Source organism: Pongo pygmaeus, chromosome 20, assembly GCF_028885625.2.
Source record: "Pongo pygmaeus isolate AG05252 chromosome 20, NHGRI_mPonPyg2-v2.0_pri, whole genome shotgun sequence".
Lineage (NCBI taxonomy): Eukaryota > Metazoa > Chordata > Mammalia > Primates > Hominidae > Pongo > Pongo pygmaeus.
The window spans coordinates 96,287-107,218 of NC_072393.2; the positions used below are offsets into that span (position 1 = coordinate 96,287).

The window sequence follows — 10,932 nt, forward strand, 5'->3', positions numbered from 1 at the left end:
CTTCCTCCCACTGCCCATGCCTGGTGTCCAGGTGCAAGTCTACTCTCAAAGCAGGTTCCCAGGGACTCTACTTCACTCACTGAGAACACTCTGCATGTTTCCCTCTGAGTTCACTCCCGGGAAAGACAAAGTCCTCTGTTTTGTTACAGTGGAAGCAGGAAAAAGAGGGGCAGCAGGCCAAGGGTATTCCAGGCAACAAAAAAAGCAAAGGAAGCGCAAACAGCGTTCCAGAAACAAGGTCCAGAGGACAACAGGCCACAGACCCAGGCGTCCACCAGGGTCTTCAGGCAGCAGAAGCGGCAGCCAGCTAATCAGCATAAAGACTGCACCAGAGGCCTGAGTGCAGAGCACAGACCAGCCCTTCTCCCAGGGCAGCCCCCACAGGTGTAGAGTGCACTAGAAAACACAAGGGGCCACCCTTCAAAGCTTAACCCAAAATGACAGGGTGGCAGGTTCCATTCGCCAAGATGGCTGCACCTACCTCTCCCATGCCCCAAGACCTCTCCCCAGTGTGACTGGAACAACCTCCTCCTAAGAGCCATGCTTGACCCTCCTCCCACCCACACCAACTCAAGTGCCAGGCGCTTGTTGGACCACCCAGCACCCCACTCCTCCATCTGACCAATGTTCCCTGGGCGCCCACTCTGGGCTCAGCAAGGCAGTGGCGTGGTGGTTAACCCGAGAAACAAGTTCCACCTGCCTCCACCCACATGGAGTTGCTAGTTTTGGACACAGATAACAAACAAGTGGGCATGTATGGTACTGAGAGGAGAAAACAGGGCGCACAGGCTCTGCAACTGCAGGTCAGGGAAGGCCTGGGGGTCCTGAGTCGAGGTGGAACCATCGTTGGCAGCCCCCAAAGGGGTAGAGTGCACCAGCAAACAGGAGCCCAGGGCCCTAGAGTAGGGGGCAGATCCGTGGGGACCACCTCACAGGGCTGCAGGACTCAGCAAGGAGGAGCATTTTATCCCAGGAACCATGAAAAGCCATGGAGGGTTTTAGGCAGGAGCAAAAGATGGTGCTCTTAGGTTTTTAAAAGATTAATCTAGTATGCTTGAGAAAAGTATGAAGCATTCCCGTCTGCCACTGTGGTGCTTATGATTATTCTGGGATACTGATACATAATAAAGTAGCTAGTACTGATCAAGTGCTATAAAGTTAACAAATTGCCACTTTTACGGATAAAAACAGTGGAATATCGTCAACTTCACAAGATTCAACTTCTATGTACAAGCCGTTGTGGCAGGACCTCATCAGACCTCCTAGCTCTGAAGGGTGACCATTAAACTTCCCATTTCAGAGATGAGGAAAAGGAAGTTCTGAGTCACTGGGCAACCTGCCCAAGACCACACAGAACAAGTCCGGTGGTCAGACAGCTTGCCATGGCTCCTCACGCTCAGCACCTCATACTTGTTGGTCCTAACCCACCCACGTCTCTCTCTGACCAGACTCTGCATCCCTGTAGGACAGGCCCTGTCTGCTCCATTCACTCCCAGATCCTCCGGCCGAGGACAGAGCGGGACCTCCTTAGAAAATCAAATCAAATTCACTCAACAGGGCACCACCCCAAACTGTAAAACAGGGTTACCAGGAGCAGCCGGACCACAGCTGCTGTGCACATTTACGGAGCTCAGCCTAGGGCAGGGCAGAACAGCCACATGGCAGCTCTGGGCGAGGCTGGCTTGGGAGTCTGACTTGTGCCATCCCAGACACAGAGCTACCTGTCAGGCCACGTGTGTTGCCCAGATGCTAGGCGCACAACTCATTCGACTACCACGTAGCTGCAGGGCCACTGGGAGACGCGGCTTCTGCCTCCGACCCTGGAGGCCAGCCACCATCTGCATGGGGACTCAGTCTCCCTAAACGTCTCAAGAAGAACTAACTCTCGATGAAGGAACTGGCCGGTGGGGTCTGGCCTAGCATCGAGACACCTACACCGTCTTTGGCATAAACACAGGGCCTGTTACTGCCCCTGAGGCCGTCACCGGGGGAGAGAATGGCCAGTCCTGCCTTCCACAACGCCCACTCGTGTGGTGCCAAGACATAAACACGCAACGTGGCACCACGGCCAGGCCGCAGTTCCAATCCCGGCTTCCCACGAGGCGGCTGTGCCTGGCTGGGTGGGCACCTTTTCCTGTGGGCTCTATCCCAGAGACAGGATCAGCTCGAGTCTGCCCGCCTGTCGTAACTTCTGCGCACAGAAGTCATGCACTGAGTCCCATTGACTGAGCACCTCGCAGCCGCCGCACCTTCACCTACATTATCTCTTTCCATCTTCACCAGGGCCCTCTAAGGTGAAAGCAAGTCCACACAGGCTCATCCACCACTCCAAAATCAAAAAAAGCTCCAAAAGCGAAAGTTTCTTCTTTCCCGGTTTGACCTGACACGAAGCTATCTGTTGTCTTATCCTAGACAGTCCCAGGTGGGTTTGATCAAACATCACAGTCCAAAATCCCACAGATCCTCAAATCGGAAAAATTCTGGATTCCAAAATATAGCTGGCCCCAAACATTTCAGATAAAGGGTCCCGGGCTTGTTTCCTGGACGAGGGAGGAGGCTCCAGAAGTAACTTCGTGCCCGGGAGAGGCTGGTCCAACTCTGCTGAGATCAGTCCCGACGCTCTCTAGGCCCCGGCAGACCCACCCACCTTGCGCCCAGTTTGCGCCAAGCGAGTCCGCGTCGGTAGTTCAAATCCCGCCCGGGGTCTGACCCAACCCCGCCGGGGGGCTCGCGGGCGGCGGAGGCGCGATGGGTCCACCGGGATCCCGACGGGGAGCGCGGGGCGCCTGGCGGCCCCAGCACTCGACAAAGTTGGCAAAGGCGCGGGAGGGGAGGCCTGCGCGCCGCGGGGCCCGGGCCGGGGCCGGGAACCGGAGCCGGACCCGGGAACGGGGCCGCGCGCCCACCGGCCCCCGACACCAGCCCCGCCCCGCGTCCCTCCCCTCCCCCACCCCGGCCCCCGCCCGCCCCGCGCCGCCGCGCATGCGCACTGCAGCCCGCGATGTGGCAGCCGGGGGAGTGGGGGGGGGCCGGGCCGGGCCGGGCCGGGGGCGGCCGCCGACGGAGCCCCGCGCCCCTCCGGCCCCGGACGGGCCAGGCGCCCCGGCCGGCCTCAGAGCTCCAGAGCGGGGCTCTCCGTCCCTGGGGCCCACGGCGAGGCCGAGCCACGGCGGCGGGGGGCGCGGACGCGCGGGGGCGGGGGGCCGGCTCCCCCGGCCCGCTCACTCACCTCCGCCATGGCCGTGTGTGCGCGGGAGGCGGTGGCCGCGCCGGGATCCCCGGATGAGGGGCCGCGCACTCATTGGCTATGGAGCCTGGAGGGCGGGGTGGGGGCGGAGCCTGGAGGTGGTGGAGAGCGGGCCAGGCGCGTAGTAGGTGCGCGGGCGCGGGCGCGGGCGCGCAGCCGAGCGTGGCCGGCGGCTTCTGGCGAGCTTGGGATGTTTTCCCGGCCGTCTCTGTTGGACCCTGGCCTTGGCCTTGGCCTTGGCGGAGGAAACTGCATTCCATAAAAATACGAATTCCTGATAATCACACCTGCGTGGATACCACGTGGTCCCGTGTGACCTCTCCAATCCCTCGGCTGCTCGTTGTTAATACCCCGCGTTGCAGACTAGGAAACTGAGGCCCAGGGCGACGGGCCACCCAGAGTGTCAGTGATAGAGCCAGAATTGGTGTCCGGGCTGCGTGGTTCTGGAACTTTCTGCACTTTCGCACCCGTAATGAGCAAACTAGCGCGCGGAGGAACCAATTGGGAAGCTTGCGAACGCGCACCAGTCGGAGAGGTTTTAGAAACGGCGGCCCCGCGCCGGAGAGCCCAAGGCGGGAGGCAGGGAGGTGGGCTTGACCCCAGGGCCATTTGGCTCTGCAGTCCGTCATTGTTTCGCAGATTGAACATTTCTGGAACACGTGCACGTTCTGATCCTGAGGGTTTGAAAGAGACAGCCCTAACGCCTGTCTTCAGGGCGTTTAGAGTGGAGGATGGGAAGGCAAGGACTCGCCACACTAAATTTGAGACCGATAAGTGCCGTGAATCTTCGGGGCGCACGATGCAGAGAGAGGATAGGAAGCAGGGGTGGGGCGTGAAGAGGCAGGGGCCAGGTGGGAGCTGTGGGGCCTGGACCAGAGTGCAGAGAGACTTGAGAAGGTGGACACCACAAGACTCCCTGATGGAGGGAAGCTGGAGAGAGTGAAGGATGGCCTCCAGATGTGTGGCTTGCGCAAATGAGTGGAGGGCGGTTCCTATTGAGACCAGGAAGAAGGGAGTTGGAGACCAGGAAGAAGGGAATTGGGGACCAGGAGGAAGGGAATGGGGGACCAGGAAGAAGGGAATGAGTCTCATTCCTGTTTCCCGGTGATCAGCCAATGAATAGTGAGAACTTGACATGCACCAGCCTTGATTCCTGATGCAAAAGCATTACTCAGTCCTCTGAGAATTCACCAACCAAGAGATAGAAGAACCACTCTGGTGGGGTCTACCCTCACTCCTTTTTTGGTTTACATCATTGAGATTGAGGGTTCTGGCCCTCGTGTTGAAGAGTCCTCACTGATTTGTGCAACAGTTGGTTCCTTCCTTTATTATTCATTTATTATTATTCATTCAGTCATTCAGTGAACTAAACACATATCTTATGCAGTCCTCAACTGGGTGCTGGGTAGCCAGAGGTCCTGTGAAGCAGGGAGAAGCATGAACAGATAAGACAGTGAGGTGCTGTGCTGTAACAGGTGGAGGGGCCTGAAGACAGGGGCTTGAGTCTGCCTGGCACAGCCAGGGAAGACTCTTAGGAGAGGGCTTCAAGAATCATCACATAGATGTCAAATGAGGACTTGAGTGAAGAGAAGGGTATTGTGGCCTGGTATGGTGACTCACACCTGTAATCCTAACACTTGGGGAGACAGAGGCAGGAGGATCACTTGAGGTCAGGAGTTTGAGACCAGCCTGGGCAACATGGTGAAACCCTGTCTCTACTAAAAATACAAAAATTATCTGGGCGTGGTGGCAAGTGCCCATAATCCCAGCTATTCTGTGGAGGCTAAGGCAAAAGAATCACTTGAACCTGGGAAGGCAGAGGTTGCAGTGAGCTAAGATCACTGCACTCCAGCCTGGGAAACAGAGTGAGACACTGTTTCAAAAAAAAAAAAAACAACAACAACTTTAAACATTAGAGGGCATGACGATAATGTGCCTGTAGTCCCAGCTACTCAGGAGGCCGAAGTGGGAGGATCTCTTGAGCCCAGGAGGTCGAGGCTGCGGTGAGCAGTGATTGTGCCACTGCACCCCAGCCTGGGCAACAGAGTGAGACCTGTCTCAAAAAAAAGAGTGAAGGATATCTTGAGGTCTGAAAGTCTGTCTCCATAGACTGTTAGTCGCAGTGGAGAAATGAGGCCACTTGTTGGGTAGGTGATAAAACTCAGCATCCCTGGCAAAGGGCAGGTGCACACCATGTGCACCTGGATGTGGTGTCCAAAGCAGGACGCGGCATCACTGAATCCAGCCAGGGATGCACAACCCATATCTGGAAACCCATATCTGGAAACTCATATGAGGAAATTTCAGACAAACCCAAATAAGGAATATTCTGTTAAACAAAAGAGGGACTGTATTCTTCAGAAATGTTAATGCCACAGTGGGGCGTGGTGGCGGGTGCCTGTAATCCCAGCTGCTCAGGAGGCTGAGGCAGGAGAATCACTTGAACCCGGGAGGTGGAGGTTGCAGTGAGCTGAGATCGCGCCACTACACTCCAGCCTGGGCAACAAGAGCAAAACTCCATCTCAAAACAAAACAGGCTGGGCGCCGTGGCTCACACCTGTAATCCCAGCACTTTGGGAGGCTGAAGCAGGCAGATCACGAGGTCAGGAGTTCAAGAACAGCCTGGCTAGCATGGTGAAACCTGATCTCTACTAAAATAATACAAAAAATTAGCCGGGCGTGGTGGTGCACACCTGTAGTCCCAACTACTCGGGAGGCTGAGGCAAGAGAATCGCTTGAACCTGGGAGGCGGAGGTTGCAGTAAGCTGAGATGGTGCCATTGCATTCCAGCCTGGGCGACAGAGCAAGACTCCGTCTCAAAAAACAAAAACAAAAACAAAAACAAAACAAAACAAAACAAAAAAGCAACAACAACAACAAAAAGTTAATGCCAGAAAAGATAAACCTGTGTAAATCTTTTTTTTTTTTTTTTTTTGAGACGGAGTCTCGCTCTGTCGCCAAGGCTGGAGTGCAGTGGCACAATCTTGGCTCCCTGCAAGCTCCACCTCCTGAGTTCACGCCATTCTCCTGGCTCAGCCTCCGGAGTAGCTGGGACTGCAGGCATGCGCCGCACTTGGCTAATTTTTGTATTTTTAGTAGAGATGGGGTTTCACCATGTTGGCCAGGATGGTCTCGATCTGTTGACCTCGTGATCCGCCCACCTTGGCCTCCCAAAGTGCTGGGATTACAGGCGTGAGCCACTGCACCCAGCCGGTACGGAGGGGTTCTACTATATTCATTCTTGCAATTATTCCATGAGCATAAAATGAAGTAAAACTCAGAAAATAAAGAGCAATGAATCTTGAGCAGGGAGCTTAAGGGGAGAGGCTGGAGAGGGTGCCCCTGGCCGTGGCACAGTGGTTTGAGTGGACACCTCACGTTGGAGGAGATACGCCTGTGTGTGCCTGCACTCCAGGATCCCTGTTTCTTCTCTGCCTGGTTTTCATGGTCACCAGGCAGCTCCGAAGTTTGACAGAGGCATGGTGTCCCGGGATGAGGGTCCAGGTCACCACATCGCTACACCTCTTGGAGCAGATGGAGACTGCGTGGTGGAGCTGGGGGTGATGAATCCATTGCAGCCCCGAGGCGGGGAGGCAGGGGGCGCTGTAGTTCACCCAAGCAGTGTCGTTCTTGCAAATTTTCCTTAGAAAAGAGAGGCCTCACAAGATACTGGAGGACCTGTGAGTAGTGCATGGGGTGGCCTGTGGTGGATGCTGGGTGCATCATCAAACCCTCCCCTACACAAGCACTAACTTCCCCCTCTGCTCAGGGTCAAGTATCCCTCTGAGGGGCGGCCCACATCAACGACTGGTTGGTACAGATCCATAAAGACCCAGGCACCTGTGACCAACTGGCGTCAACCATGAGGCTGCAGAGCTCCTGTAGGATTGGAGGAGGCTTGGTCATCTCAGCTCTCTCCTCCCTCCCTCCAGCCCTGCTTCCTTCACTCTCTGACAGGTGTTGACCCCAAGGGTAACCCCCACAATATTCCTGCACATAATCTCTGTCTCGAAGTCTATTTCCTGGAGACCTAACCCGTGCCACAAAACATGAGTCAAATTTTGAAAGGTTTAAAAAAACAAACAAGGCCCGGCGCGGTGGCTCACGCCTGTAATTCCAGCACTTTGGGAGGCCGAGGCGGGCGGATCACAAGGTCAAAAGATCAAGACCAGCCTGGCCAACCCGGTGAAACCCCGTCTCTACTGAAAATACAAAAATCAGCCGGGCGTGGTAGCGAACGCCTGTAATCCCAGCTACGCGGGAGGCTGAGGCCGGAGAATGGCGTGAACCCGGGAGGCGGAGCTTGCAGTGAGCTGAGATTGCACCACTGCGCTCCAGCCTGGGCGACAGAGCGAGACTCCATCTCAAAGAAAAAAAAGAAAAAACCATCTTAGTCTATTCGTGCTGCTATAATAAAGCACCACGGATGAGGTAGTTTATATATATATATATATATATATTTAAAAAACACATTTATTTATCACAGTTCTGGAGGCTGGAAAGCCTTGATCAAGGCGCCGACAGTTTTGGTGTCTGGTGAGAGCCTGGTCTCTGCTCCCAAGATGGTGCCTTGGTACAGCATCCTCCAAAGGGAGGAACACTGAACCCTCACATGGCAGAGGGGATGGGCAGAGAGTGCTCCCTTTGACCTCGAGCCCTTTTTTTTTTTGAGACGGAGTTTTGTCTTTGTCACCCAGGCTGTGCAAGGGCGTCATCTCGGCTCACTGCAACCTCCACCTCCCAGGTTCAAGCAATTCTCCTGCCTCAGCCTCCCAAGTAGCTGGGGTTACAGACATGCACCACGACACCAAGTTAGTTTTTATATTTTTAGTAGAGATGGGGTTTCACCACGTTAACCAGGCTGATCTCAAACTCCTGACCTCAGGTGATCCGCCCCTCCTCAGCCTCCCAAAGTGCTGGGATTACAGGCGTGAGCCACCGCGCCCAGCCGACCTTAACCCCTTTTATAAGGGTGCTAATCTACTCCTAAGGGCAGAGCCCTGATGTCTTAATCACCTGCCAAAGGTCCCACCTTTTAATACAATTGCACTGGGGATTAAGTTTCAACATGAATTTTGGAGGGACACCGTCATTCAAACCATAGCAAGAAGGAATACAAATTGAAAGTGTAACGTAGTGAGAGAGAAGAGGCCATAAAAGAGAAAGAAAAAAAAAAATAGGGCCGGGTGTGGCAGCTCATACCTGTAATCCCAGCACTTTGGGAGACTGAGGCGGGAGGATTGCTTGGGCCTAGGAGTTCAAGACTAGCCTGGGCAACATAATGAGACCCCATCTCTACCGAAAAACAACAACAACAAGAATAACAAATATACACACACACACACACACACAGAGATACATATATATACACACACACACACAAATATATAAACACATACACACAAATATATACACACACAAATATATATACACACACATATATACACACATACAAATATATATACACACACATATATACACACACAAATATATATACACATATATATACACACAAATATATATACACACACAAATGTGTATATACACACACAAATGTGTATATACACACACAAATGTGTATATACACACACATATATACACACATATATAATATTAAAAAAGAAAAAGAAGAAATATAAAACAAAAGAAAGCAAAACAAAATAGAAAGTGTAACAAATATGATGAAAAACAAAGATGAAGCATTTATCCTATCGAGAGACTTAAATAGGCTAAACTCAGAAAGGATCACAGGACAAATCTCAACCTTATGAGCCAACGTAGGAGTAAACCTAAGACACAGTGAGTCACACGGCGTTCCCGTCCAGGAGGCACGGGTGCCTCACCGCCAGCATGCTTGTGGGTGATCTGGCTCCCAAATCCAACTTTAGAATCTACTTTCTCAAACTCCTTTTGCAGGTCAGATTCTCCAGGAAGTGAATGCTGAGGTAGAGATTTGTATGCAGGAAATTCTGACAGGAGGGCCCTCGGGATTGGCACCTGTGGGGAAGTGAAGGCAGCAGGGCAGAGAGAGAAGGATCTGCAGCACAGTTACCGCGGAGGCTTCGGCTGTGGAGCTAGGCTGGCCCCTCAGAGCTGTCTCCTATGGGGGCACAGGACAAAGGCTTTGTACCCATGCATTGACCAGTCATTGGGGAGGGAGAGAAGGTGACCACGGGGACCAGTTGTCTTCAGGCAAAGACAGTTCCCAGAGGTATTGTCTTCCAGAGGCTGGAGGACTAGTGCTGAGTTCTGGGGGGGATCTTCTGGCTGGTGTGCCACAGCTCCACTACATCTTGTTCTGAGAATTTAAATGGCTTGTATTTTTCTTCTAGTGATCACCTTTATAATTACAATTTCATATAATCTACTTAATTCCATTCCTTCAGACCAACACTGTCTAACACGAATGTGAAAGAATTTAAAATTTTCTAGTAACCACATTAAAAAGGTAAAAAGACACAAGTAAAATTAATTGTAATATGTTATTTAATACAAATATCTGTAAAGTATTATCTTTCCCATGTGTAATCAATATAAAATTATTGAGATATTTACACTCTGTTTTCCATACTGCTTTCAATCTCTGGTGTGTGTTTTACACTTATAGAACATCACAATTCAAATTAGCCACGTTTTACTTGCCCGAGAACCACATGTGGTACAAGACTGCACAGCGCAGCTTTAGATGCTGACACTGTTTCTATCTATTGACTCTAGTGTTTAAAAAAATGACATTAGAATACTTCTGCTTTGCCCTATTCCCCCTCTCCTAAATTACAGAATCCTAGTTAATTACATTGATTTTCTTCCTGTTTAACATTATGCTCTTAAATATACTTACATTTCTATTATTGGAATAATCCATTTAAAATAATTTTTTTAATGGGGAATGTGTATAACTGTACCACTTCCTATTATCTCTGCTCCCCTCACTTTTTGTTAACCATACCCTTTCTAGTTTCAAGATTTATAACATCTACATGTGTAGCCACTCTTCTTAGATTTGATTTAATGCCAGTCTTCAAGGTGAATGGACTCAGCTCTCAGCATCAGTTCTCTTGCTGTGGCTTCTCCATTTTCTCTCAGTTGGCTGAAAGTCATTCTTAAATAGTTTCTTCAGGAAGTTCCTTCAATTCTTGCATGCTCTAAGACATTTGTCTGATGTCTTTATTTTATTTATTTATTTTTTTTTTGGAGACGGAGTCTCACTCTGTCACCCAGGCTGGAGTGCAGTGGTGCAATCTTGGCTCACTGCAACCTCTGCCTCCTGGGTTCAAGCAATTCTCCTGCCTCAGCCTCCCGAGTAGCTGGGATTACAGGCGCCCGCCACCACGCCTGGCTAATTTTTGTATTTTTAGTAGAAATGGGGTTTCACCATGTTGGCCAGGCTGGTCTCAAACTCCTGACCTCAGATGGTCCACCCACCTCGGCCTCCCAAAGTGCTGGGATTACAGGCATGAGCCGCCATGCCTGGCCAATGTCTTCATTTTTTTAATGACAGTTTGGCTGGGTATAAAATTATTTCTCCAGACCATCTTACTTCAAAATTAAGTCCTCCAGAACTTTGTAGACGTTTTTCTATTGACTTCTAGCAATGAATATTGCTGAAATAAAGTCTGGAGAGAGGCTTTTCCCTTTTAAGTCACTTGGTTTTATTATCTTGATGCACTCAGGTGTAAGCCATT

The 10,932-nt window shown here is 51.6% G+C and overlaps 1 protein-coding gene across 5 annotated transcripts in view; it reads right to left on the minus strand.

The window, feature by feature from the left end:
• Positions 1 to 3,287, minus strand: part of MIER2 (MIER family member 2) — a 36,306-nt gene extending 33,019 nt beyond the window's left edge. The window contains exon 1 of one of the 5 annotated variants that reach the window (XM_054473583.2): positions 3,230 to 3,287. In XM_054473583.2, the coding sequence (XP_054329558.2) occupies positions 3,230 to 3,238 (9 nt within the window). In that variant the 5' untranslated portion in view covers positions 3,239 to 3,287. The other 4 variants (XM_054473577.2, XM_054473582.2, XM_054473576.2 and 1 more) reach the window with 4 other exon arrangements.
• Between the last annotated feature and the right edge of the window lie 7,645 nt (positions 3,288 to 10,932).